The sequence below is a fragment of the Acytostelium subglobosum genome (assembly GCF_000787575.1).
Source record: "Acytostelium subglobosum LB1 DNA, scaffold: scaffold23, whole genome shotgun sequence".
In the NCBI taxonomy this organism is placed as follows: Eukaryota; Evosea; class Eumycetozoa; order Acytosteliales; family Acytosteliaceae; genus Acytostelium; species Acytostelium subglobosum.
In genome coordinates this window covers 335,107-362,835 of record NW_012236510.1, presented here as the reverse complement: position 1 = coordinate 362,835, position 27,729 = coordinate 335,107, and the positions used below count along the sequence as shown (strand labels likewise).

Sequence of the window (27,729 nt, the reverse complement as noted above, 5' to 3'; positions counted from 1 at the left end):
CATGGAGGTCATTGACAACATTGATCATCATGACTCCATGTGGATATTGTTCCAATTCACAACGATTGGGGGCATTGGCCCTGTTGGATCACGACAGCATTGGGCCAAAGCTGCAAATTTGTGATCCCCAACAGTCATTCAATAATGGGACTTTGATGTGAATGTCAACAGATATTTCAAGTTCAGTTGAAATCCCACGAGCGTGGCACGCTTCCAAGATACCAGTTGGACTACCAACACATCCACACATACTTTGCATGCCACAACAACGCATATATTAAGGTCCTAACCCTCCCTACAACCTACACATTCATTCAATCAACCAATAATATACATACACATAACAAAGATGAAGTTACTATTCACTCTTTTGATCGTGGCTGCTGTCACTTTGGCTGCTGCTCACGCAGCTGGCACTACATGCCGCGCTATTACATTCTCTGGAGCCGGTGCCTTTGGTGCCTATGAGGCTGGTGTCGTCTCAGGACTGTTTGCCAAACGCCCACTTAGCGAGGTGGCCTGGCAGTTTGCCACTGGTATCAGTGCTGGTGCCATCAACGCCGCTGGTGCAGCCATGTTTTCTGTTGGTGACGAGGCCGGTATGGAGCAGTTCTTGACCAGCCGTTGGTTGGGAATCACCCCAGAGCAAGTCTTTGTCAACTGGCCCGGTGGTGTCATGGACGGTCTCCTCCTCCAGAAGGGAATCTACAACACCGCTCCATTGCTCAAGTTCCTAACCGACAACCTTAACCAAACAGCACTCAACGAGTCCAACCGTGGTCTCCTCATCGGTGCCACCAACATTGATACTGGCAACTTTGATCAATTCGAGAGAAACGATCCAGGTATGTTTACCATGTTTTCAAGATGTCCTGTCAGGTTATTTGATTATCTGATCACGTGATTGGATTATCTGATCACGTGATATCACCAAAAATAGGATATCATATTAACGTTATCACCCTACCTATCCACAGAGATTGTCCTCGGAGTCTTGGCCTCTGCCTCGATCCCAGGTGTCTTCCCACCAACCTTGAAGAATGGATACCTTTACCAAGATGGTGGTGTAACATACATGACACCAATCACTGACACTGCTCGTCTCTGCTACGCCACTGGTGCCACCGACGTCATTGTCGATGTTATTGTTGTTGGAGACCTAGAGACCACCGTCGACATGAGCAAGGCCAAGACCATTGACCTGTTGCTCCGTACTCTTGACATTATCAAGACCAACACCGACTACAAGGACATTGAGACCACCTTCCAGGCCTTCCCCAACGTCGTCCTGAACGTCTACCACCCAAGCCAGCCACTCCCAGGCAACGGACTTTCCTTCACTTACTCAGGCCCACTCATCAAGATTGGTTATGAGGATGCCATGAACGAGAACACCACCATCGGTCTGACCAAGTATGTATCATACACCTCACTCGTGCACTCCTCCAACTCATTCATTTCTAACCCATCGATCAATCAATTACACTATTTTAGGGACAACTACGAGACTGTGTTGACCAAGGCCTTCGACCTCAAGTTGTAATAACTTGTATTGTTAACTTTATTATTATTATTAAATGACAGCTCGATGTAACTCGGGATTTGTTATTCGACTCGAACTCCTAAATAATAATGATCCATCAATCTTGGCACCTATTATTACTCATTGTAACTCGGGGACCTAAGACGAGGACAAGAACCAAACCATACTCTAACCTGGGCCACCAACTCAATAGTCACTAATGTTGGGTAGAACAACACTTGTCTCTTAGCCAAGTCCTATGCAACCCCGCCCAAAACTAAACACATCCACACAACCCTTGGAATGATCATTCCAGGACATCCAACATGATGTCCAAGTTGTAGCCCCACTCCGAGGCACATGTCCCCCCATCGCGAATCGTGTTGAGAAGAATCACCCTTTCGAAAGATTTTATTCATCACCACACCCAATCAAAACCGGTTTGTCTCCTTTTGCAGCTTGTGACCTTCATCCCCCTCACATCACTCTTTCAATCAATCACAACAACACCTTTGTTGGATCATCGAAGGATCTCCTCACATTTCTCAATACCATACAACGGTGTTTCATGGGTCACCACCTGGCTATGAAGTTGGGCTTTACCATGAACATTCACTTTGCCCCATTTTCACCTTGTGTCAGTCGATTCTTTGATGGATGAGTAAGTTAGTGAGTGAAGTTTACACACACATTCTTCTCTTCACTCTTTCTTTGTTATCTAGTTGTAACAAATATACAGGGATAGATATACATTCACTTACACTCTCTCAACAATCAATCAATCTATATCTCTATAGTTTAAACTCTATAGGTAACAATATCCATCCAATCACACACATATCAATCAATCAATCACACACTCGATCAATCAAGTTATGTGTGTGTTTGTGTGAGTGATAACTCATCCACACACCAATCAATCACACAATCAATCACCCCCYTCAMACACAAGAGATGAGATGAAGCACATGATGACTCTATTTATGCACATGCTGTCTACACATCTGCCTATCTGATGATCACTTAACATGGGTTAAACACACTATGCTGCCGCAGCGGTGATCAATTCTGCACATCGTTTTAAATCTATACAACAAGTTTGTTTGTTTATTTGTTATTGTTGTTGTATGATGGCAGCTCCACATTGGTTGACTTGTCAGTGGCCATACACATGCTCCACTCACTCTCCCATGCTTATGATAAATGCGGGCGGCATGCCAACAACCAACACATGTAGCCTTGGCATCCATCCCCGTCTCAATTGACATGCAGGCACACCCCTAGGGTTGTTGTTGTTGTTGTTGGCAGGTCAGCATACCTACATACCTTTGTTGACAACAATCAACTACACTCACACACTTTACACATTACACACATCATCCATCCATCCATCAATCAATCCCATCCAGTCCACTCTCTATTCCATCCATCCTGCCATCCTCAACGTTAACACTAATCAATCAATCAATCATTCATTCCGCATCATACCCTTTAGAATATAGAGAGAGATAGATAGAGTGAGGTAGGAGAAATATCCACAGATATATCAATCAATCATACATAACTTGTATAACAATCAATAATACATACAATCAATCAATAATTACAAAAATGGACTCAACATCATACATTATGACACAACATGCCAGCGCCATCGTCGACGAGGCCAGCGCGAATAACCCATTGTGTACCATGTCCACGGCTTTAGCCCCCGCCTCAGCCTCAGCCACATCCACCACAACAAATATGTTTGATGACGATTCATTCGTCAACTACTTCCTGTCAGAGGACCTCGTGAACAAGATAGATACCTGCTACGACATGTCCTTTGAGCCTGGCGAGTCAATGGTCGTGCCCAACCACCACCACCAACACTCGGCCATGCATCACGACAGCTCAGCCAGCAGCTCCAGCTCCTCACCAGAGCACTCCTGCTTCATAGACAACACCACCAACTACTTTGACCCCTCCCAGACTCACTCCTTCATGGTCAACACTCAACCAATGTATGTTCCAATGTCAACACTCAATCTCGCGAGACTCCAAAGGCCACCCAAGACGATATACTAACATACTATCACACTTGCGACCAAAAGGGACGACATAACTACATCTTCAGACTGCTCGATACAGATTGACGCGCAGCAGTACTGCCTCGGAGATACAAAGATAAAGGTGGAGAATGACATGGCCATGTCACCATTTGCCGATGTGCCAAGTGGTGCCAGCAGCACGGTAACATCACCAGAGCAGCCAATCGATATGTCCTCTGCATCATCATCATCACCATCAATCTTGCGCGACTGTGACGTCGACTTTAGCTCCGTGTCCTCTCCCTCGACCGACTTCTCATCGGACAGTCAACAATTAATGACATACCCATCGTCGTCTGTTGCCGGCGGCTCTGCCACATCAGGCTCAACCAAGCAGAAGAAGAGACCATCATGGCAACAAGGTCTGCAGAATCGTATGTATCACTCTCACTCGACACGACAGACGACACACGACGCACGATGCTAACCGACACATCCAGTCGTACATCCATTGACAAGAGACGAGTTGCTGAAACTGACGGGCAAGGAGCCAGTCGAGGTCAATGAGAATACGGGTGATGAGCGTACGGTGAAGAAACAGCGTAGACTGGTGAAGAACCGCGAGAGTGCTCAGTTGTCGAGAATGAGAAAGAAGATATACATTGAGGACCTGGAGAAGAAGATCAGCGACCTCACCAGCGAGAACACCGACCTGCGCGACGAGGTACTCTACCTGCAGAGTGTGATGAAGCAGCTGGCCACGTCCAACCCAGACATCACCAAGCAGTTGCAACAGCACGAGTCGATGCGTGCCAAGAACGCCAAGGCCGCTGGCGTCTGTCTCCTCATACTCATTTTCTCGATTGGCATCTTCCTCAACCCACAGCAGCCATCACAGTCGCAGCCATCCTTCACCAACTCGTTGGCCACACGCCGAAGCATCGCCTCGGTTGGCGAGCCAAGCAACAGTGATCTTCTTTCTCTTGCGCTCGAGGAAGACACTGTTGAGCAAGACATCAACACCAACGAGGTGTACGTACCAACATCAGCAGTGGCCGTGGCCATCCCACCAGCCGCTACACCCACAACATCAACGTCTTCTACAGCATCCAAGAAGAGACAGCACGAACCCGAGTCGCCGGGATTGGTGACGCCTACACAACAAGAGAAGAAGCGCGTTCGAATCATCCCAAGCGAGGAAGTCGACACAGTGCCGCCTCGGCTGGTGTCTCGCGAATCTGACGATGGGACCATTCCAGCAACGCCCACCGAGCAACAGCAGCGATTCGACGAGTTCAACGCAGTGGCTTCGAGCGGCAACCTGCAAGACGGCCCAATCCACTCGAGCTACATTGTGTGCAGCGAGCGTCCAAGGATCATCTCGAACAATCTGACGCAGACGGCCGAGTCCATGTTCAGCTCCAACCCATCGGCGCCACTCTCCATCGGTCTATTGATACCAAGCGACTCACTGGGCATCAACCTGACGAGCAGCACCATGTCCAGTGGACCACAAGAGCGTTCCATCCTCGAGATCAGTTGTCAAGTGTCAAACATCCGCGTTTGGAATCCAACATCACTCAACAACAATGTTGAACCAAGTCTATTTATCCATTCTGGCTCATCATAAGTATCTAATATTATTAACTTAACTTAATAAATAAATGTATCAATAACCTTATTCCCTAATCCAAAATGTTTGTTTGATTGATTGGAAAATAAAATTATATTAATAATTTATTAATTATATTTATTAAATAATATTAGATGTGTCGATCATTGACAGAAATCAGATAATGAATAACCAACAAGCTGTCGACTACCAAACTGCCCCTGCTGTCGCTCTCCCTACCTATCCTCCCCTTTCTGGTGCACCTCTAGTTGTCACACCATTCCATCAGATCACAGTACACTATGCCAAAATTGACTTTGATGTTACTGTCAACGACAAAACAAGGTATTGTGACCTCGAAGAAAGAATCCTCCAGAATCCCCTAAGTATCCGCTTGTACAACTTGCGCAATCTCCAAGGATGTATGATCGAGTATCATCCTGATACTGTGAATGGAGCAGTTGCAAATGCCAAAGATCTAATCCCTTTTGGTATAGAGCATATCTACATCACTGAACCTCCTGGTAAGTACTGTATCGGACACAAGTCTAGACTTGTATAATGGTCACTAATAATTAAAAGTACGAGTCTTCTGGAGAGATGCGGATTCAAAGCCGGCAATGCAGTCCCTTCCCCAAGGATGTACAAAAGAAGAGATCCTTACTGGACTTAATTTGGTTCGAGCTAATCTAAGACATAGGGCCCTCCCTCCACCTCCAAATCCTGTTCCAGTGGTATATGTTGCTCCTCCTTACATCCTTCTGTCCCCATATCCAGCTGGAGACTATACTCTTATCAATGTGAAGAAGAATGTAAGTTGTGATGATATTAAGCAATCATCAGTTGTACTAACTTATTAGCAGTCTATGTTTAGCTAAAGGTGGATCTGGAGTATCAGTGCACGTGGTGGCAACAAGGAAGTATGAGTTTCCTCGTCATGCAAGTTGAAGTAATTGTAAATACCAATAATAAAGGTGTGATGTTCGTTTGTCAATAGGAATTGCTATTCGCGCCATTCCTTAACAAATATATATTGTTTAGTTCTTAATCTAATGTGTGATCAATCAATCAATCAATCAATCGTAGTCTTCGAAGGCTTGCTTGTTCAATGCCGATACGCTGTGTTGTTGATGTTGTTGTGATCGTCGTCCATTCATTCATTCTTTCAGTCTTCTCTTGTCTTTGGTATCTTCTTCTTTTATGCACGGACCTGGAACTTGCCAGCGCGAGTAACACTCCTGACACCTTTATATGGCTTGTACTTTTCGCTACAGGCCAGAGAGTCAACCTAAGTATGTTTGATTGAGTATGAGTATGGAGTTGTGGCAACAACGGTAACAATCACGAATGAACTAATATACATACACCTAAACCAGAGATAGTATACATTGGTATTTTGAACTGAACCATGATGGATGGATTTGATTCGGGTAGGGGCTGACCAGCTTGCAGACTGATGCTGCCGTTGAGCATGGGCGTCTTGTCCTTTGGGATCTTGCCAATGTTCCATTTGCAGGTCTTTGTCGAGTCCTCAATGACGTGAGCGCCAACGTTGGCGCTCAGGTTGATGGCCGACACCGTCTTGGGGAAGGGTATTGTAACAAACACTGATTCGACCACCTTGGCCGTGGGGATCTTCTGTCCGACCATCACGTTGACGCGGCCACCGCCCTCGCCAAAGCTGATCTGTGGTTTAACGTAGACGGGCAGCTGATTGACACCCTTGATCCTGTAGCTCATCAGCTTGAAGTTGCCGTCCGCTGGGATGAAGCTCAGCACTCTGTCGTTCTCCCATCTCGAGTATCTTACACATGGATGGAAGCTGCAATCGTCCAACATCCTTGGATTATTAAAGGTCAATGTTAAGTCTGGCATTCCACTAAGTTTGCAGTTGACCTGTATCTCTCCATTGACTTCACAAGATACGATGAATCCATTGCTGAATATGATGGTTGATTGAGTGTGAGAGTCAGTGTGGGGGTGGGGCGGGGGCTAAGGCCTCGGGGCTGAGGCCTAAAGAGGGCAACTTGACTTACTTATCAATAATACAATCAATCTCCTCGATGATATCAAAGAAGATCTCATTTGATGTATACTTGAGGCCTGTCTTACGCCATTGAATGGCTCCGAGAGATCCAGCTTATCAAAGGAGGAGGGCATGTCAGTACTCAATCAATCAATCACTCGCTCACTCAATCAACCAATCTATCAACTTACTTGGAAGAATATCGGATACACTTGATGAACCTGTGACACCATGAAGGATGTTGGAAACGACGTTGGGTGGCTTGATGAGCTCCTTTAGGAAGTTGGGCTCGGTGGTGAATGGGAAACCATTGTCGGCCATCTCATCCAATAGTTGGTAGACATGAACAAAGTTGTCCCTGATGGAGGCTTCGTTGATGGTCTGACCAAAGTAGTCAACAAAGATGTCGTAGATGCGGTGCAAAAAGTCGACGACGAGCAGTGGTGAGCTCTCGCACTGTGCCACGCCCAGCAGATAGATTGATGGACGGTGTATGTTGATCAAGTAATACTTTGGTGTCGTTATAATAGGCAACACAGCAGTACCATTCTTCTCTGCCTCCAACTTATGATCCCAGAACTGTTCGCATATTGTTCTATTAATTGTACCTCTCCAATGTTTCTCGATGATAATATCACTAAATACATTGTAATATTTGATTGATTGATTGATTAGGTCAGTTGTTAATTGGCCATCGGCCTTTCAATCAATCATACCCTGTATCTGCAAGAATGAACAAACTGCTCAACATTGTTAGTTGCTATATGTATATATATTATAATGGTATTCGAATACCCTGTGTATGTATATGAATGAATATGAATGAATAAGGATGAAGTAAGCAAGCAAGAAGAGATAGTTATGTTCCTCCTTCCTCCACGTGGTTCTTTGGGACTCACTGACGACACTAACTCACAAGTCAATCATTCAAAAAATCTAAAGACTTTTGTTTGTTTTGCAACACGAAACTTCCTTCACTAGTTTGATGTGGTCCAAGTATCAGCTGTCGATCAGTCAAGTCCGCACTCAATACGTGGTCAACTAACTTTGATACAGATAATCAAACATGTAATGTAATGTGTGGATACAAAAGTTCTGATTGATTGCACTCAATGTAAGGATACAATATCAAACAATCGAACTGTCAATCAATCAAACAATCAATCCAATCAATCAGTCATTTGCAGCTTCTCAAACTCTTAATAATTTCTCGAAAGATTGAATATATCTAGATATATATATTGTTATTATATATTTTGGTCTTATCTATCTGTAATATATATTTATCCCATTAACAACAACAAGTTTAATTATCACTTTCACTTTCCCAACAATGGGTAGAGACCAGCAAGCACAACCTGAAGGCAGTGAGTTAGGTACTTGTGCCGAATTCGGGCTCAAAAAAAAAGTGATCACTTCACCCACAGCACCACCCCCAAGACAGGTGACAAAGAGGGAAGACGGCTTTGATTGAATTAAGCACACTCATGGATATAAAAGGCAGGTGATGGCTGTCGGCAATCGCACCGAGGAAATTTGGATTCAAATGTTTAATTTAAAGTGAGTGGCGAGCTCATGCCCCTTGGTTGGGGTCATTAGGTCAGTAAGGTCCGTCATGGTAGTCAGTCTACATTCATTGTGACCCCAGACTTTGGTTAACTTTCCCCTTGGGTTGGCTAGATCAACATCAAAGTTGAACTTGACTTGTACATTCATCCATTCATCCATTCATTCATTCATTCATTCATTCATTCATTCATTCATATCCTAGAGGAGAGAGAGAGACATAACAAATGGCAAAGACAAATATTATTACATCTACAACTTCAAATCAATGTTGGGAACCAAGAGCGGGACACTTTGGTGGTGTCGCTGGTGTCATAGACACAATTTCCAAATCATCAAATATTCATAATAATCAACTTCAACAAACTCAGACACCATTATATATCGAATACCTACCAGTTGAGATCATACATAGTATATTCAAATACCTTGATGTCCAATCTATCATCAATCTTTCACAGATCAATCAATATTTCCATATATTATGTAACCAACAATACATTTGGAAGGTAGGTACATGTTACTCAATCATACATTCATTCATTCAATGACTAACTTTCCAATCAATCTTGTTAGACATTGTCCAACTCTACATTTGGAATGTATAATGAGGACGAGTCAATAGGTGTTATGGACTGGAAACAATTTTATTGGTCACATAAACTATATAATGGGGAATGGGATGTCAATAACAAAGGTGATAGACTCATTATTGATGGACTGTCACTCAAACACACTGGTGACAGTTATCATGGACTCTACCAAATGGCTCGAGCCACCCAACCCATCAATCCAGACGATGCCACTTGTGTATATTGGGAGGTCTCCATTGATTGCCTCAGGTATGTCCCCTCCATCCATCAATCAATCAACTTGGAATGATCACTGACACTTAATATTTAGTCCGAATCAAACTGGATTCCACTTGGTGATTGGGATTGTCCCAGCTGGATATAAGTGTTGGAATACTTATGTTAGCAAGGAGGGTTGGGGATACCAGGCAGACGGTCACAAGTCACATAAGAGTGGTAATGGATTGACGTATGGTGGAAGGTTTATACAAGGTGATAGAGTAGGTTGTTTAATAGACAATCGTAATGGTAAACATACATTATCATTCTATCTCAATGGAAAATGTCAAGGTGTAACCTATCCCAACATAAACCAGCCAGTGCATCCAGCCATAAGCATGCTCAAAGGTGGGCAACAAGTGTCCATCATATCCAATCCAACAATACCAAAGTTATACTATTAAATATATAAACTATACTTTAATATCTCTACATGATCCTGGGATCTGATTGATTGGTCGGGCGCGCGAATGGTGGGTGGGGTGGGGAACTTGTTAAATTATGGGACGGATTGATTCCAGGTCCATGCGGACATGGCATGGCGTCCCACTGATCAGAGGACTATACCCATTTGATCTCTTGCTTGGGATTCTTGGTCCACACCTCCTTGTCCACTTTGGCGCGAAGTTGATGCATCTCTTTGGCCAAGTACTCATTGCACGAGCTGGCCTTTTGGAGCTGCTCTCGCAGCTTTTGGTTCTCTTTGGACAGTTGCTGGTTGTTGACCTCGAGTATGGCACGCTCTTGTAGTAGTGATGACTCGTGCTCGGCCAGATCCTGCAGATGCTTGGACAGCTCGGCGCGCTCCTCATCATTTCGCAGCATGCTGCTGTACAGCTCACGCTTCATCACGGCCAGATCCTCTTCGAGATTGCTGGTGTACTCCTTCATCTTGTACTTCTTAACGACCCAGTTGGGGTTGCGCACCTTCTCGGGCGCCGCCGCCTCTGGGTTGAACTCGCTCGGGATCACCGGCTTGGGGTTCTCCTGCTCAAACTGCGCGGCAAAGTTGGCCAGCTGGCTGGCGCTGATGTGGATGCGCGCCGCTGTGTCCATCAACGCGTTGATCTCGATTCGTTGCTTGGCGTTGCATCGGAAGAACTCCATGGCTTGAGATGAGTCTTCGCACTCGAGCAAGTCGCCCTCGATCGTTTGGAAGATTGCCAGGCCCACTGAGAAGAATGCCTCGATGCCCTGCAGCAAGATGACGTCGAGTATACGAACTGCACATTCCTCTGACAAGTGATAGGCAAATGCTGTCATGAACCATGGTGACGCAAAGATGGTGTAGTCCAACTCAATCGACTCCAAATGTTTGTGTAGCTTAGGGAACAACTCTCGCATCAATCTACTAAGTTGGAATAATCTAAGCTTAAGTCCTCGCATTCCTATTGATTCGTTGATTGAATGAGTAAGTATATGTGTTGCCCTGCGTGTTGCCGTGTTTCCGTGTGGGTGTTTCCGCGTGTTTCCGTGTGTTTCCGCGAATTGGCGCACATACCTATGATGTAGAAGTCTCGCATGACACCTTCGAGCAGTCGTAGTAGGATGTGGAATGTCTCTTCTTCTGGTACACGTGTGATGAGTATGCATCCAATGAATGATATGCCTTGACAATAGCCCATCTCAGAGTCGTACAGCGAGATGGCTTTGAGCACACGTCTCAGCGAGTCGGCGTAAATATCGCGTTGCTGATCGGGTATATCAATGAAAGAACGCTGTATATCAACATCAATCTGCTCCTCATGCTCCGATGGATACTTCAGTATACTGTTGTAGAAGCACTTGTGCTTGTGTTGATGCTGATGCTGAGCATGTGGCCATGATGAAGACAATGTGATTGGCGACGTTCGAGACGATGTTGCGTTGCCATTGGCAGTGTCGAGGGGTGGCGGGGACATGGCCAATGATGACGAGGATGACATGAGCTGGCCGCGCATCGACGGCGTGGAGATGGGCGTGAGCGGCTGCAGCTGCTCCTGCTTGTACTTCATGGCCAGCTCGGTGCACGACGGTATGTACGACAGCTGCTGTATCATGTTGGACATGTTGTACCACATTGTCGGTCGGAAGCGGTCGGGGATGCCCTGGTAGACGTACTTGGTGAGCAACGCACGATTGCTCGCGTCTGACCAGTCATCCCAGTTCGACGCCATCATCAGCCATGTCGTGTCAGTCGCCACAGTGCTTGGGGAGGAGGTGTGCATAGACAGCGGGGCTGTTGATGTCGTTGATACTGCTGGTGATCTCAATGATGTTGTCGATGATGATGATGTACTACTTGTACTTGTTGTGTTGCTATTGCTGAATGATAGATTGGACTCGTGTTGGTGGCCCTTTTTGGTCGCGGACCCCACGCCCAGGGAGTTTTGCAAAGCACCTGATCCCCTGGGCTTTTGCTGGAGGATTGATGTGCGGAGGGGTGATGAGGGGATGGTTCCACTGGACATGACCAAAGGTGAGAAGGGCATTATGTTGGGCGATGGGCTGGACATGGCACTGTTTGGCATAGTCTGCGAGACACGAAGGGTGGAAGTCGAGTCCAAACTATTGGACAGTTGTCTTTGAGATTGAGTGTTCTTCTTCTGATCACCAGAGTTGGCCGAGGACAGATGAGCTGACTTGGGAGCACCACCTGCTGGTGACTTCTCGGGTATGAGTATCGGGGTGTTGTTGGTGCTGGCAGGCTTGTTCCTTCGGAATATTGAGAACAAGCTCTTCTTTGGACTGGAGTTATTGCTATTCACTGGTATATTGATGACTGGTAACTCATTTGTTTCGAATGATGGAGGTGTTCCACTATGTTTCTGATCAGATTCCAATGATTGTACATCCGATGTAGTGTCCTCTGCAACCTTTGTCTGGGAGTCTGACCCGCCAAACACCGAAGTCGACTCTGATTCAAATAAAAATGAGTCAGATATTGATGCTGTGATTGATGATGATAACTTGGATGAATCCAACTCTTCAATCTTTGTTATGATCTCTGATGATGTTGTTGTTGATATAGAAGTAGTAGTTGTTGTCGTTGTGGAAGTTGAGGAAGAGGAGTAAGATTCGTCGGCTGATGGATTGTTTGTGATGGCATCTGTGAGTGGTGATTGAATTGTTGGTGAATGATTGTTGTTGCTTATGCTGCTCGATCTCTTCTTGCCATGTTTCTTCCTCGGTGATATTAATGCCAGAGGTGGGAATTTATCAATCAAACTATTTCCACTTCCTGTGTGATCATCCTTGTCCTTGTCCTTGCTTCGTCTTGGTGTCAACTTTGTTGGTGTCTTTGATCCGCGAGGTGAGTCCTGACCACCAGACGTCGCATTCAATGTAGTTGAAGATGTGGCCAACTGTGTAGATATTCCTGAAAGTGATACTCTTGGTACTTTTGGTGATGACTCTGGCATTATTATTTCTGTTTCCTCTTCAACTTCTTGTGTTAGATGATTATTATTATTATTATTTAGATGTGATGTATATGGATCTGATGGAGTATCCACGATCTGTTCAGCCATGTTGTTTGAATTTGGTGCTGTTTCAGATGCTTGATCAGGTGCAGGTGTTGTTGGATGGCGAGTGGATGGAAGTTTCCTGGGACTTTCGACAGCAGGCGAGTTGGAAGTGGATGTGGTTGTTGGAGTCGATGTTGTGGATGTTGTGGAGGATGTGGAAGTGGAAGTGGTGGATGTGGAGGAAGGAAGGTTGTTGTTGAGAAGTTGTAAGAGTAGAGCCAGAGGCAACAAAAATAGAAGAGTACAGAGTTGTTGGACGATGGATGCACTTCGTTGAATATGCTTTCGTAGTATGGTCACAGGTAATATTATGAGCAGGAACGTGTAGACAGCGACGGTGAAGTCAAACATATGAGTGAGATGGTGGAATTGATTGATCGAATTGATTGATGGTATGTGGGCGAGACAATGTCGGGTGCCCGATATTGATGGTGATTGATTGATTGATTGTCAATATGAATATTAATGAATAACCAATGAATTATTATTATTTAATCAAGAGTAGGAGCTATTTACTAATGATGTAGAATGGACTTATTATTATTTAATGATATGTATGTGTTTGTGTGATGTGAACACAATCAATCATTCATACACTGGCGTTAACAAACAAACAAACATTGAGGTGCTTGCTGGCAATGGACCAACAACCTCCACCTCCATCGATGCCATGCAGAGGTATATACCATGTGCGCCAGACAGAGAACAACAGATACAATAACTACCTACACATATATAATGATACAAATACAAACACATATCCATCACCCCATCAGGTGATGATGACCCACCCTCAGTCAGCTGATTGATTACCTTTGTGAGTAGTGTTGTGTGAGTGTGAGAGAGAGTGTGTGTGATTGATCAATGTGTGTGTTAATGAATGAATGAATCAATGAAGTTGGTTACTCTGGCTTGTATACATACTTTGGAAGTGAGCTCGCGCCTCCATCTTTCAAGTGATGGTCATACCAATATTGATACAAACACCCATTAATGTTAATGTGATAAAGGACCATCATTGAGTCAACGATCAACCAATATTGCCTTCTGAAGGGAAGGTCCAAAGAGTAGGACCCTTTGGATGTATCAATAAACACCTTATTAACTGTGTACAATTAACCGAACCTCGTGTTTGATTGAAAAACACACGTATGGTTGACTACTCGTCTTTTTTTTATTCTGATCAATGCTGATGAATTTCGATTGAGTGTGGACCCAAACAAACAAAGAAAAAGCACAAAGACAAACAAACAAAACACTAAAGTCCAAAGCTCCATCTGCGCGATTCATTTGAACAGCAGAGCAAGCAAGCAACACAGCAACACACATATACATACACAACAGACAACACAAGACACACAATGTATAGAGCTTGCTGTTCGTCAATTGTCAAGTACAACGTATCTAGCCTGACGCGCAAGGCAGCGCCCGTGACGGGCCTGCCCGCGCGTCCATACTCGAGCGAGGGCAGCGGTCGCAAGTCCAAGTTCCTCGAGTTTGAGGACGAGGGCGACTTGGTGATCGACACGCGCAAACAGGAGAAGAAGGAGGAGAAGATCGTCGAGGAGCAGATCGACATTGACCACATGATCGCCAACACCACGCTCAAGGAGCTGAAGCTCATGCGCTGGGAGGACAACTACGAAGGCTACGAGCTGGCCAAGCGCGAGAACGTCGACATGCACGACGTCTTTGTGCCCGAGGAGACCACCGAAGAGGTCTTGGCACGCATTGCCGCCAAGCAGCAGGCCGAGCTCAAGGGTTCAAAGTTCAGCAGCGTCAAGCTATCTTACAACCAAGTCTCAGACATCAAGACACAGTACATCGCAAGACTATTGAACGACTTTAAGACACAGTAAGTTTGATTGTTTGATTGACTCGTCGACGAGTCAGTCAGTGATGATGGCTATGACACAGGCATGGCTAACACATTCAATCAATCAATCACTCAATCATGGAATCATCAATCGATCATTCAATCAATCAATCAACCAATGACATACAGGTTCGAAGCACCTCTTGTACAACTGTTCAAGGACACGATTAATGAAGCCAATACTATTCACAGATCGGCCAACTCAAAGATTAGACGTGAGTTGAAGCAGAAGTTGAAGGGATCGGCAAAGCGCAAGTTGAGTGGACTCGAGAGTCACTTCCAAGATCTGCTCTTTGTCAGGAACGCCATTAATGGTGCGCTCGACAAGAGTGCTGCCAACCCTGACATGGTCAACGAGGCCTGGAACCGTCTGTTGACGCGTTCCGCCATCACCGACCCCCTCAACCTGTCGCGTGACCTCATCCAGGACGACTACAACGACTTTGGCAAGGACGCCGAGCTGGCCGAGCAGTACATCACGCAGCTCACCATGATCCCCTTTGACTTTAGAAACCCCAAGTCCTACAACTCTGTGATCGCGCTGATCGACGAGGCGATCGACTCCATCGGCGAGGATGGCATGTCGCCACTCAACTCGGCCATGAGCCCAGAGCAGCAGAAGTTTGCCGACTCGCTCGACAATCTGAGAACTATGGTGCTGGAGCTCGAGCCCGCCACACTGGCCAACTACATCAACGAGACCATCATCGCCACACGCCAGATCGTCGACATGCCCAGCAGCGTGCGCGCCACCCGCATCAAGGTCGCCGGACTCCGCAGCAAGGCCATCGAGACTGCCATCGACAAGTTCGACCTGGGCAGCGATGTGATGAACGACAAGATCAGCGCCATCGCCAAGAAGAAGCCAGAGGAGATGAGCAAGGCAGACTTTGCAGAGCTGGATCGCGCCGAGGACGAGATCACCAAGCGCATGGAAGACGATAGCTTGAACAACATTGAGGACCCCTACGCCAACATCCAGGCACAGCTGACGACCAGCGAGCGCATCGATTGGGAGCTGTCGCTCAAGTACAAGCGCATCATCCACGACATGGAGCGCAAGTTCCAGGTGGACCAGGACATGCCTGTGGCCAAGACCATCACACAGGCCAAGAATGCCACAGACTTTTTGGCTATGGCCGCCAAGCAGCTCACTGGCATCGAGTACAACGAGCAGAAGTTCCTCGACATTGCCTTCCCAGAGGAGGAGCTCGACGAGAACGAGGAGGAGAAGGATGACGACGATGAGGACGACGTGATGCCCGAGCTCGACGACGATTTTGACGATGAGGGCGAAGACATCAACCAGGAGGATATGGTCAACCTAGAGGCCGAGATGATTGAGCGCGAAGAGGATGGTCTGGCTTTCAAGAACATCGCCGCGCCAGAGTTTGGCGAGAGTGTGCCAGGCGCTGGCGGCCGCGACAAGTCGGGCAAGTCACTGAGGAACCAGCACGAGGAGGAGGGACAGCAAGAGGATGACGACAGCGAGGTCTACCTCTCACCCGAGGAGCGTGCTATGTTGTCCATCTCCACAAAGACATTGGAGAAGCTGAAGAGAAGAGAGTCCTTCCCCGACGAGGACATACCTGAGGACCCAGCCGAGCCTGAGCCCATCACCAACGAGCAGGCCGATGCGATTATGAAGGAGATGATCGCCAATGACAAAGACGGCGCCTTCAAGAACATGAAGTCTGGCATTTCAGGACTCGAGCAGCTGAATGCCGAGCTCGCCACCAAGCTCAGCGAGAAGGAATCTGGCAAGTAGATACAGTCTGCAACGCGAGTTTGAGATTGAGGACCTCCAGAACCAGATTGCCCATTTGGAGGGTCGCGACCTGCCCCAGCAGTCGTCATCATCGACCGCTGCTGTCAACATCACTTCTGAGGAGGAGTTGGTTGCCAAGGTCAAGGAGTCACAGCGTGGAAACATTGTGTTCTCTGCCGAGCAGGACGAGAACGCAGCAGAGGAGGAGGAGCTTGATGAGCAGTACCTCAACGATGCCCTGGCCGTGGTCAAGGAGGAGAACCTCGCCGAGGCTGACGACGACATCATCCCAATGGAGATCAACGAGATGCCCGACTTCCGCCCACTGTCCAACCAGCTGATGGAGCTCGAGCTCAAGGAGGTGGAGCGCATCGCCACCAAGTACATGAATGAGCCCGTCAACGAGAAGACTGCGTCGGACGTCCTGGACGAGATGTACCGCGCCGACCTAAAGAACAACATCTTCAACGAGAGCGTCATAAAGCACGACTACGACGTGCTTCGCGCCGACCTCGGCGACATCCACATGCCCACTGACGTGAGCTTTGCCTACGACACCACCTTCAAGGATCTGGTGGACCGCGACGTCCTCTTCAAGATGCCCCTGAAGGACACCGATCTGGTCAGAGTGATCACACATCAGCTGACCGAGTTTGGTCTTGTCAGACAGGAGACCACCCTCAAGGAGGCTCCAGACAACATCCCCGTGCCCAGAGAGATCATCGAGGATCCAGCCAACGCCGATTTGTTCCCAGATATCATGGACTCTCTTGCGCCAGGCAAGAAGTTTGGCGAGTCATCCACCACCTCATCCACATCCACTCAAACATCAACCTCAGCATCAGCGACCTCGACTACCACCACTGGAACAGGTTCAGGATCTGGCTCATCGCGAGTGACCAGCAGCGGCAGCAACAACAACACAACAAGCAGCAGCGAGAAGACTGAGACCACCGCCACCGCCACCACTGCACCAGTGGAGGACGCCAACACATTTGATAGAGACGCGATCTATGATCCAAGACGTGTGTACACAGAGTTGATGCCAGTGTTTGAGGACAATGGAGTCATTGCACTGCCACCAAAGGAGGACATTAGAAAGAAGGTCAGCAAGGATACATCAGGCGATGTTGTTGGACCCGCAGGCTACACAATGAACCAGATGAACTCACACGACCTTTGGTTGATGGGCAAGCCATTCGATCTGGCCAAGTTCCGTCTGGGCGGCCAGGAGAACCCGCTGCCAGTGTTCAGCCAGCCCAAGATGGACGAGGGCGAGATCGACCAGGACGGAGACGAGGAGGACGACGCACCATCGCCCGACCCCGCGCTCTTTGAGCAGTCGGAGCTGTACCGCCACTTCCAGGAGGGCAAGGGCGAGGAGTGGTTCGGCCCAGAGAAGGTCGGCGACAAGCACATCGACCCACTCAACCAGGCCATGCGCTGGTATCCCCGCGAGCATCTGCCCACCTACCCATTCGAGTTTATCGTTTCGCACAACACTCAGGACCAGTTCAAGGAGGACTTCTGGATCAACCGCAAGGCTATCATGCTGGTCAACGTCGCCGCACTCAACCTGCCCGAGGTTGTCGAGCGCCGTCTGGCCGAGATGACCAGCAGCCGCTTCAACGCCGAGACCCGCGTGCTCAAGATCGTCGCCAACAATCACAAGTCGCAGAGCGAGAACAAGCGTCAGTGCCGCACACTGCTCAACGCACTGCTGCACGAGGCCTACCTGGCCGACCCCAACTTTGTATCGATACGTCCCGACAACTACTTGCCCGAGAAGCCCGTGTCGACCTTTGTGCCATCCAAGTCTGCCAAGGAGCTGGGCAAATTCAACCTCTTCCGTCTGACTGGTTTCCCAACTCTTCAGGTTCAACAACAGCGTAACAAGCAACTTCAAGCAATCAAAGAGTTTAATCTTAATTAAATAAAATATATATATAAATAATAATTAATAACTAATAATAATTTATTAATTAATTTTTTTTTTTCATTTTGATTACTTTGGCAATGAGTTTGGCGATCCTATTCGGATATACTAATATATTATTATTATTTAGTAGTGGATGTCCGGAGTTCAGTTATTTTATTTTATTTTTTCCACTCTCATGGACCCTCCAAAATATCATCGCTGCCAATATGAGCTTTACAAAAGTAATTCACATCGTATCATCCGAATAGGCGTACGTCGTGGTCAAAGAAAAATGAGTGAGGATGTTCCCTCTTCATTATTGCATCTGCTCAAGTCAGTTTCGACAGTAACTCTGCAGTGCTTCCCCGACTACAATTTCGAAATCTTTGATTCAATGACTGTCTGGAGGTTAATTCACAATTTTTCCAAGCGACCGAGAGAGGAGATGCAGACGGAATCATGTCATTTTGGAAGTTTTCATAAGAACCAATGCTCTTGGAATTATATGACAAAATTGTTATCATCTTTGGAAATCAACTCTCTTTCGATGTCATTTCATTAATCATCTATTTCCCTAATAAATACCAACTAGTTATAATAATAACTGGTCCAGTGAAAATACATGTTGTTGCGAAGGTCATAATCGTGATCTGTTTTTTCATCGAAGATACTTTTAATGTTGGGGTACCTTTGACACACTAAAATTTGAGCCTCCGACTACAACAATACCCCACTTGGGACCAATGCCAATTTGGAAGTTGCTTTTGAAATAGCCTGATGTTAATGATGATGTCGATGTTGTAGGTGTTGAACTTAAACTTGTTGTTCATCATCATACTTTTATGATCATATATAATTATAACTTTAACAAACAAATAATATAACAAACATAATGTCACAATCATACTTGAGAATCGGAGATATCTGTCCAGATTTCACACAAGAGTCCTCATCAGGACCAATCACACTCTATGAGTACCTTGGTTCTGGTTACGGAATCTTGTTCTCTCATCCAAAGGGTATGTGTATTTCTTTCATTTGATTGATTGATTGAATGGAACTATTCCAGCATCAAGCCCCAAGTACCCATCTCACACACTCATTTATACTCAATCATACTCAATCAACTTAGACAAGACACCAATCTGCACTACTGAGTTGGGCAGAGTTGCCAAGCTCATTCCAGAGTTTGCCAAGAGAAACACAAAGGTACTCGCACTCAGTGTTGATGGTGTTGCTGATCACGTCGAGTGGATCAAGGACATCAACGAGACTCAGAGCTGCACCGTCAACTACCCAATCTTGGCCGACGTTGACCGCAAGGTGGCCAACCTCTACGGCATGATCCACCCCAACACCGACAGCGTGTTCACCGTGCGCTCCGTCTTCTTCATTGGCCCAGACCGCAAGCTCAAGGCCGTGATCACCTACCCAATGTCGACCGGTCGCAACTTTGACGAGATCATCCGTGTCATCGACTCGATCCAGTTGACCGACCAGTTCAAGGTTGGCACCCCAAGCGACTGGAAGGTCGGTGGCGACTGTGTCATCGTGCCATCCGTCAACGACGAGGCTGCCAAGACCCTCTTCCCAGGCGGTTGGAACACCGTCAGACCATACCTCAGAATGGTCCCACAGCCAACCTCCCAGTAAGTGTCCACGTCATCATTGGCCACCTCCCTCATCCTTAGTCCAACATTAAACAGTTAGGCATACTTGTTCAATATCACTTTATGATTGATTGATTGATTGATTGATTGGATCTTAGATTGAAAGACGAACAATCGCAAGTTTGAGTGGCTCGTCAAAGACACGTTGGTAGAGTGCGCTGCATTGTTGGTGATGTTGTCTGATTCGTTGAACAACTTCGGGTTGATCAAGTTGTGATTGAAGTGCATTGTAGTTGACCAGAGCTCTGCCTTGTCCATCCAAGTATCCAACATCATAGTATTGCTCTTCAGTAGCGACTTCTTCTGACGTGAATGACTCTGGCAATGCAGTGGGATAGTCCAACAACTGTGCAAGTCTACTCTCACTGACAACTGTTTGATCCACTTGGCATAGTTGTTCGATTGATTCTGAGAGTACATGTCGATTGGATACCAGTGCATAGCATTGTTCAAATTGCTCGTTGGGTGTGATCAACTTCTTGAAGCAGCGTAGTCTGAGTGCGGGGGCGGCAGCGGGAAGGTCCAGCAATCCACTGGCCATAAGTACTTGACCATGAAATGAATGCCACCAATCACTTGGTAGATAGGTGAACAACATCATTGGCTTTGATGCGTGTGCCGTGAGCATGACCTCTGCATAATAAGTCATGTTGCCAACATCCAAACCAATGTTATCCAATTGACTACGTTGTTGTTCATTCAATCTACTCCACCATCTTAGTTCAAGGGATCTGAATGAACGCAGGGCATTGTCTAAATCCATTACTCAAACAGATATTAACTGTTTGAGTGACATGTGACCTTCAAAGAATGAAGGGTGGGGGTCATGAGTCCTTCATTCTTTCATTCTCATTCATTCTTTCATTCAATCAACAACATGTACTACTACTACTACAACATACACATACATACATAGAGATAATGTTATCACAAGAGATACTTTATTGTAATATTAATGATAATGTAACAATTGCTTACAGAACTAATAAGATACTAGATGTTGAAGCGCAAGTAGGCCACTCAGACAATGTTGATGGTGACTCAAACAACAAGGATATCAATTACAATGACATAGACAAAGAAAATAAGTCATGTCCAATACTATTCTTACATGGTATGGCTAGTACTAGTTATACTTGGTTGTTATTGGCCGATTCAATTGTACGCAAACATTCAAATAGACGTGTGATTATACCAGACTTGAGAGGACATGGAAAGAGTAGTAGATCAAATGCTGTTGCAGATTATAGTATAGACTCATTCATTGGTGATACGTTCTCATTGATGGATCGATTGAATATCAATCGGTTTGACATTGTTGGTCATTCACTTGGTGGACTGATAGCATTGGGAATGGCCACATCACAGCCTGGACGTATTCGTCGATTGATACTGGAGGACACCCCATCCAAGCCATTACTCGAGCCTGAGCAAGAAGTCAAGGCGGCACCACTAAGTATAATGTCCATACTCTCATCGATGGGTATTATCAGGACTATACTGGTTGCACTATGGCGTGGATTCGATTACAAGATGTCAAACTATGTCATCAATCAGATTAGAACACCAACACCAGAATGGTGGGATAGTCTGGCAAACATCACTGCGCATACATTGTTACTTGGTGCTACAGACAGTCATGTATCACCAAAGCGTCAAGAAGCAATGGCAGCAAGAATTGCACGATCAAATCTCAAGATATTCATTGGAGGACATCATCTACATCGTGATCAACCAGATGAGTTTGAAGCTGCAGTGGTATCATTCCTGTTCAGAGACATTGACCCAAACAAGGACAGCAGCAGCAACAGTAGGAAACAAAGGATATCAATTCAATTGCATAACAATGACATACATGTACCATCAACCAAACTATAATGTAATACAAGTATATACTTTACTTGGGTCCAATCAGGGCCATTGTTGCGACACGACGACGACTATGAGTACATTGTGCCCATGTAGTTCTTGGCCATGTCCCAATAATGAGGTATCGAGTGCTGTTGGAGATACTGGCGAGCAAGGGATTCGGTTGGACATTGTTGGATATCAAACTGTTGGAAGTTGGCCTTCTCCAAAGGACCCTCCCAGATCAACTGGCAGTAGTTGGGCTTGCTAGTATCCTTTGGCTTGATGATGTTGTTGTTGTTGATTGATGATGTCGCTGAGTTCTCGCCGCTGCCATCCTCCATGGCATCAGCATCACCCTCCTTCTTTTCCTTGATTGGAGGTGGTTGAGCCCAGTCGATCCTCCTAAGCATGAGCTTCTTGAACTTCTTCATTGACTTGGGTCCAGCCTCGATCACGACCAGACAAAAGTTGTTGTTGAGCACCGCGCAGCCATGAGAAATGGACTTGCGCGCAAACTTGTCCAGGGTGGCGCGGTGCAGGGGGTGTGATAGGTCGTGCACCTTGAACAACGCGCACATCATCTGTCGCGCATTGTCCAACTTGAGCTTCTGTTGATTCTTCTCCTTGCGTGCCTCTGGTGTTAACTTTCGCTCGAGATTTCTTTGATTGTGCGCATTGACGCGCTCCTCCATCTGTGCCTGTGCGCTGGCAAGGATCTGCGTGGGATCGAGCACGGCCTGTGTCGTGAGCACGCGCATCAGATTGCTGAGCTTCACCTTGTCGGGTGGCGGTGCTTCGCGTCCGTCCAACACACGCTCCTGGCGATCGCGGAACATGTCCGCACGACGAATACGTCTCATTCTCTTGCGCTCCTTCAGCGGTGGGATGATGTTCAATTTCGGCAGTGGCGCGTTGTTTTGTGGCGCAGGGATCTGCACGGGATGCTCCACGTAGAACCATTCGCCCGTGTCGATATGTTGGCTGAGCGTGTCGATTGAGGTGAATGTGTCGTAGAAGGGCGTGTCGCTTTGGGTGCTGCTCCACTTGTCCTTGTCCTGCAGAAGGTCTCTGTCCCACCACTCGACGTCTGGCACGGCATCCACCTGGAAGTTTGGCTCCCTGTCCAGGATGCTCGAGCCCTTCTGCTCCATCTGCTTGCTGATCTCCTCCTTCAACTGCTTCATCCTCAGCTGGTCGGCCTTCTTACTGAATTKGACCAGGTTTGATGAATTTGAATGCATCCAATGTCTTCTTCTTCTTCTTGTGTTGTGATATACGTGGATCAAAGAACATGCTGCCCTCTTGCTCCTCCTGCTCAACTGGTGCCAATGATGACTCCTTCTCCTTCATATCGACATCCTTGTTCTGCTTCCTATCGTGCTGTTCGGTATGTGTTTGAGTTTGTGTTGGGATTGGTGATTGAGTCGCGGAGATGGCGGCGGCAGTGGCAGCAGTCTGTTGTTGTTGTTGTGGCGCTGGCTTTACAACAATTGGTGATGACTCCAAGATGATCGCGTCCTTTTGTACTTCATTCTTTCTTGCTGCCAATCTAGCAGCAATCTCTTTGATCCTGTCCGCTGTTGATGTTGTTGTTGATGTTGTTGCAGTCGCTGCAGTAGTCGGTGGTGTTGTTGTTGTTGGAGTTGTAACCAAGGGCGATGAACCATTTGACACAACATGATTGGTCGGTGGCGGTGAACTGGTATGTGGAGATGGTAATGGTGAAGCCATTGTAGATAGAGGTGTGGATGATGTTGGTGTTGGTGTCGTTGAAGTTGGTGTAGGTGATGTTGTGAATGGGTCTCTTCTCTCGCTATCATGATGTGATCGCTCATCTCTATAATGTCTACCAGAGTCCCTATGTTCTCTATGTCTATCATATCCTCTCTCATCACCTCTATACTCTCTATCTCTGTCTCTATCTCTGTCTCTATCTCTATCTCTATCATCGCGGTATCTATATCTATCTCTATCACCTCTGTCTCTGTCTCCTCTATCTCTATCTCTATCTCTATTGTCATAACGATCTCTACTGCGACTCCTACTTCTATCACGCTCGCGTGAGTCACGTCTATGTGAATGATGAGTGTCGGATCTCAATCTCTTTCGATCGTCTGTGTCAACTTCGTCTCCATGTCTACTACTACTATGATGTGAGTCTTCAATACTCTTTCTCTTCTTTCCTACACTATCATCATCATGATGACGCCTACTACTACTGCCATTGCCATGATGATGATCGCTCATTCTCTACCTCTCTATCTCTTGACGCGTCTCGCGAATGAATGAATGAATGAATGTGGGAGAGTGAGCTTCACTTTGTTTGTCGTGGACTTACCAAAACTTCAACAAACACCTCAATTCCCATTCAATCAATCAATTCATTCTTGAACATTCCACTACAGATAATTATTACAAATTATGTTGACTTGTATGTACAAAGAGAGGAAGCGAGAGTGATGAGTTTATTTGAATGATTGGAGTACTCGTCGTCGGAACTCATTGTGTTTCTCATTGATGTGCTTGGTCGATGGCGTGATAATCGATGCACCCAACACTCCTGGCACAATGAGCATCATTATTCCACTATCACTCTGCCATGTTATAATATCTTGTTGCTTGGTCGTGGATTGATCGGAGGTCGTGGAGGAAGTGCAGGTATATATATCTCTACTCTTCAACAATGGTAATATGTTGTTGGKTGAATGGTAGTTTGCCATTGTTGGCTGCGAGAGTGGCGGCTAGTGCTGCAACTTGTGTAGCACTCATCTGTATCGAGTTGAGTTGATATAGGATGTCGAGTGCAAGGTCTGCATGCTCAGTGGTCATCACACCAGCATTCTGTAGGATGCTGGCTGTGTTGCCAAGCTCGCCTTGACCATGGTTGCTCGCTACCATGCTGCGCTGGGAGAGGTAGGACACGAGGTCACATGTGACTGGGTCTTCACATCCAATGACCTGTTGCAACTTGGATAGTACGCGAGCCAAACGTTGTGATGCATTTGGACAACGCTGCGAATAGAGGTAGGTCTGGACAAGGGCGCCAGCCAATGTGAATGGGTTGCGCACCATGGGGTTGGGATGCGAGTCAATAGCGCGTCGCACCTCGTCCACGCCCAACTCATCACAGAGCATGCTGTAGAGTACTGGCCAGATGACTTGGAAGGCTGGCACCTTGACCTCGTCCTTCGACTTTGCTGTGGACAAGTCGCCACTGTTCCAACGTCTACCTTGCACTGAGCATGCGGCAATCGACATGAAGTCATCAATGAGTGGGTGTGCCAGGTGTTCGAATGTTGCCTTGGGTAGATGAATGCTGGCCAGATGATTAGTGATAGCTGGTAGCTCTTTGAACAATGTCTCAACGGATGATTGAGGTGGTGTCACTATGGGCTTGGAAATGGCTTGGCCACCAGGAGGATCTTGCTTGGACACCTGTTTGATTGGCTCCTTGTCTATGTCTCTTCGATGTTGGAGTGGGGATTGTGATGTTGGTGGTGCGAATGGTGCTGGAGCGGACGAAGCCATCGTGGCCGAATGTTCAATGCAAGCAACTGACGCCCTTGGTTTGAGGGCTGGTCGTTTGGCCACAGGTGGTGGTGCTGGCTTTGTTGGAGATGGAGCTGGTGATGGTGTTGGTGATGGTGATTGTGTTGGATCTTGTTGAGTTGGACCTGGCACGATGTCCTTTGTTGGAGTGATTGGTCGTCGAGGCATAGGCTTGGGTCTTGGCTTCTCTTCTGATCGAGCAGTGCTCTCAGGAATCGCTCTTACCATTTCCAGGTTATCATACATCACTGATCGTCTAGTTGGAAGTGTTGAATACCTTGATAATCTATCATGTCCATGTCCATTACTATGTCCAGATCCATTATTAGAGTTAACTGTTATCGATGGTACATCAATGATTGACATAATCTGTTGAATCTCTGGATCATCCTCATTCTCGCTACCTCCATTTCCACCACTGACTACATCTTCATTCTTTGTCATTGAAGACACAATCTCGTTGTACTCTGACTTGAGCCTATCACGTTCCTCTCTCTCCTCGGGTGTGAGAATACATGTTGCTCTCATTCTTGTTGGTGGTCGCCTACCCCTCGCTGCAGCTGGTCTCCTAACATGTTCCAACTTTGGTGTCTCCTTGATTGCTTTCAGCTTGGTCTCCACTGATGCTGGTGTAACAGATTTGTTGGAAGGGCGCTGGATGGGTGATGAGGGGAGAGGAGATGTTGATGACTTGGTTGGTGGAAGGACAGGATCCTTGACCTCCTCGACAAAGGTCTGTGAGAACCAGCCCTGCTGTCCGGCTGAGTTTACACCTTGCCACCAGCCTGAGTTGTCCTTGGCAACGACACTGACTACTTCTCCAACTCTGAGTGATAGCTCTCCAGGTAGGTCTGTCTTATATTCAAACTTGACCCTGGCTCTGCATATGACAGTCTTTACAGTTTCCTTTGGAGGTGATGTTGATGATACTCCATCACCTGCTCCATTGCTCTCTCTGGCAATGACATTGGACAACTTCTTCAGTGGGCGCTTCCAGAGGTTTGTCAACTTGCTGTCATCTTTTGCCGCCCTCTCCTGTAATGGTGAGCCTATTGGTGATGTTGATGGAGATGATGAACTCTTGCTACTGTCCACTGATAGTTGTTGGGAATATGTCCTCATCACGGGTGATCGTTCACCACCTCCCAACTTCAAATTAATATTTCCAAAGCAAGGAATCTTCTCAATCTTGCCATCTTCCATCATGGAAAACTCATAAGACATGTTGATATCTAAGTTTGGAATAGTTCCAATGATTGATTGAGTGAATGTGAGTATCTGGATTTAGGGATGAGATTTGATCATTTGCCACCTTACCTTCGGTTCCTTGGTAGTCCACATCGAATTCTTGGACAAAATTGCTGGGGAATATTCCAACTTGGTTCTTTCGTCGACCTTCCCACCAGCCAGACTCATCCTTCTCGGTGATTGCTATGATCTCGTGAGTGTAGAGTGGAGCCAGCTCGCCCTCGTCACCATTGCCTTCATAGTCATAGAGCACCCTCGCTCTTAATACTGCAGTCGACTTGTTCAATAGCTTGTTCCAACGTTTCTTCAAAGTCTTCTCTATATGGATCAAGGCGCGATCCTCTTTGATCATTGCACTACATGCTTTACCAGCCAACAATAGTGTACCCTGCAGGTGTGGAGTGAAGCCTTTCAATCCAATCTTGATTGAGTTGTTCGTGCCCAATTCTGAGACTATGTCGCCGCTAGTTGTATTCGCTGGCACTTGGAAACTGATCACAACAGTGCCACTTGACTGGTACCATTTGTACATTATTTGTTAATTGCCAGGTCTGGCCACTAAAATATATATAAAGTTATCTGGATTGGCTGATTGATTGATTGTTTGAGCTGGATGGTTGTTGGAGATATCCAAAGTGATTGATTGACTTGAGTGGACTGGTTTGGACTGGACTGATCAATCAGTTTGAGATTGGATTGATGGTAACACGTTGGAGATAGATTGGATAGAGGT

The 27,729-nt window shown here is 46.5% G+C and overlaps 10 protein-coding genes across 10 annotated transcripts; 6 read left to right on the top strand and 4 right to left on the bottom strand.

Moving 5' to 3' along the window:
- Positions 1 to 340: 340 nt before the first annotated feature.
- Positions 341 to 1,537, top strand: SAMD00019534_096880 (hypothetical protein; the record flags this gene model as incomplete). The annotated part of the gene is made up of 2 exons (XM_012895155.1): positions 341 to 845; positions 978 to 1,537. Coding segments are annotated over 2 exons (1,065 nt in total), but the record flags the coding sequence as incomplete, so codon positions are not given.
- Positions 1,538 to 3,154: 1,617 nt separating this feature from the next.
- SAMD00019534_096870 (hypothetical protein) lies at positions 3,155 to 5,185 on the top strand (the record flags this gene model as incomplete). Its single annotated transcript, XM_012895154.1, has 3 exons — positions 3,155 to 3,528; positions 3,619 to 3,989; positions 4,056 to 5,185. The coding sequence occupies 3 exons, from the start codon at positions 3,155 to 3,157 to the stop codon at positions 5,183 to 5,185; spliced, it is 1,875 nt and encodes a 624-aa protein (XP_012750608.1).
- A 1,180-nt stretch (positions 5,186 to 6,365) lies between these two features.
- SAMD00019534_096860 (hypothetical protein) lies at positions 6,366 to 7,944 on the bottom strand (the record flags this gene model as incomplete). The annotated part of the gene is made up of 5 exons (XM_012895153.1): positions 6,366 to 6,455; positions 6,533 to 7,106; positions 7,204 to 7,306; positions 7,385 to 7,830; positions 7,910 to 7,944. The coding sequence occupies 5 exons, from the start codon at positions 7,942 to 7,944 to the stop codon at positions 6,366 to 6,368; spliced, it is 1,248 nt and encodes a 415-aa protein (XP_012750607.1).
- A 2,227-nt stretch (positions 7,945 to 10,171) lies between these two features.
- Positions 10,172 to 13,011, bottom strand: SAMD00019534_096850 (hypothetical protein; the record flags this gene model as incomplete). The annotated part of the gene is made up of 2 exons (XM_012895152.1): positions 10,172 to 10,998; positions 11,112 to 13,011. The coding sequence occupies 2 exons, from the start codon at positions 13,009 to 13,011 to the stop codon at positions 10,172 to 10,174; spliced, it is 2,727 nt and encodes a 908-aa protein (XP_012750606.1).
- Positions 13,012 to 14,477: 1,466 nt separating this feature from the next.
- Positions 14,478 to 16,760, top strand: SAMD00019534_096840 (hypothetical protein; the record flags this gene model as incomplete). The annotated part of the gene is made up of 2 exons (XM_012895151.1): positions 14,478 to 14,971; positions 15,122 to 16,760. The coding sequence occupies 2 exons, from the start codon at positions 14,478 to 14,480 to the stop codon at positions 16,758 to 16,760; spliced, it is 2,133 nt and encodes a 710-aa protein (XP_012750605.1).
- On the top strand, positions 16,714 to 18,693 carry SAMD00019534_096830 (hypothetical protein; the record flags this gene model as incomplete). Its single annotated transcript, XM_012895150.1, has 1 exon — positions 16,714 to 18,693. The coding sequence occupies one exon, from the start codon at positions 16,714 to 16,716 to the stop codon at positions 18,691 to 18,693; it is 1,980 nt and encodes a 659-aa protein (XP_012750604.1).
- Positions 18,694 to 19,570: 877 nt separating this feature from the next.
- On the top strand, positions 19,571 to 20,331 carry SAMD00019534_096820 (hypothetical protein; the record flags this gene model as incomplete). The annotated part of the gene is made up of 2 exons (XM_012895149.1): positions 19,571 to 19,697; positions 19,811 to 20,331. The coding sequence occupies 2 exons, from the start codon at positions 19,571 to 19,573 to the stop codon at positions 20,329 to 20,331; spliced, it is 648 nt and encodes a 215-aa protein (XP_012750603.1).
- Positions 20,332 to 21,269: 938 nt separating this feature from the next.
- SAMD00019534_096810 (hypothetical protein) lies at positions 21,270 to 22,223 on the top strand (the record flags this gene model as incomplete). Its single annotated transcript, XM_012895148.1, has 1 exon — positions 21,270 to 22,223. A coding segment is annotated over one exon (954 nt), but the record flags the coding sequence as incomplete, so codon positions are not given.
- A 68-nt stretch (positions 22,224 to 22,291) lies between these two features.
- On the bottom strand, positions 22,292 to 24,446 carry SAMD00019534_096800 (hypothetical protein; the record flags this gene model as incomplete). The annotated part of the gene is made up of 2 exons (XM_012895147.1): positions 22,292 to 23,059; positions 23,655 to 24,446. Coding segments are annotated over 2 exons (1,560 nt in total), but the record flags the coding sequence as incomplete, so codon positions are not given.
- A 494-nt stretch (positions 24,447 to 24,940) lies between these two features.
- SAMD00019534_096790 (hypothetical protein) lies at positions 24,941 to 27,528 on the bottom strand (the record flags this gene model as incomplete). The annotated part of the gene is made up of 4 exons (XM_012895146.1): positions 24,941 to 24,963; positions 25,034 to 25,886; positions 25,974 to 26,980; positions 27,066 to 27,528. The coding sequence occupies 4 exons, from the start codon at positions 27,526 to 27,528 to the stop codon at positions 24,941 to 24,943; spliced, it is 2,346 nt and encodes a 781-aa protein (XP_012750600.1).
- Between the last annotated feature and the right edge of the window lie 201 nt (positions 27,529 to 27,729).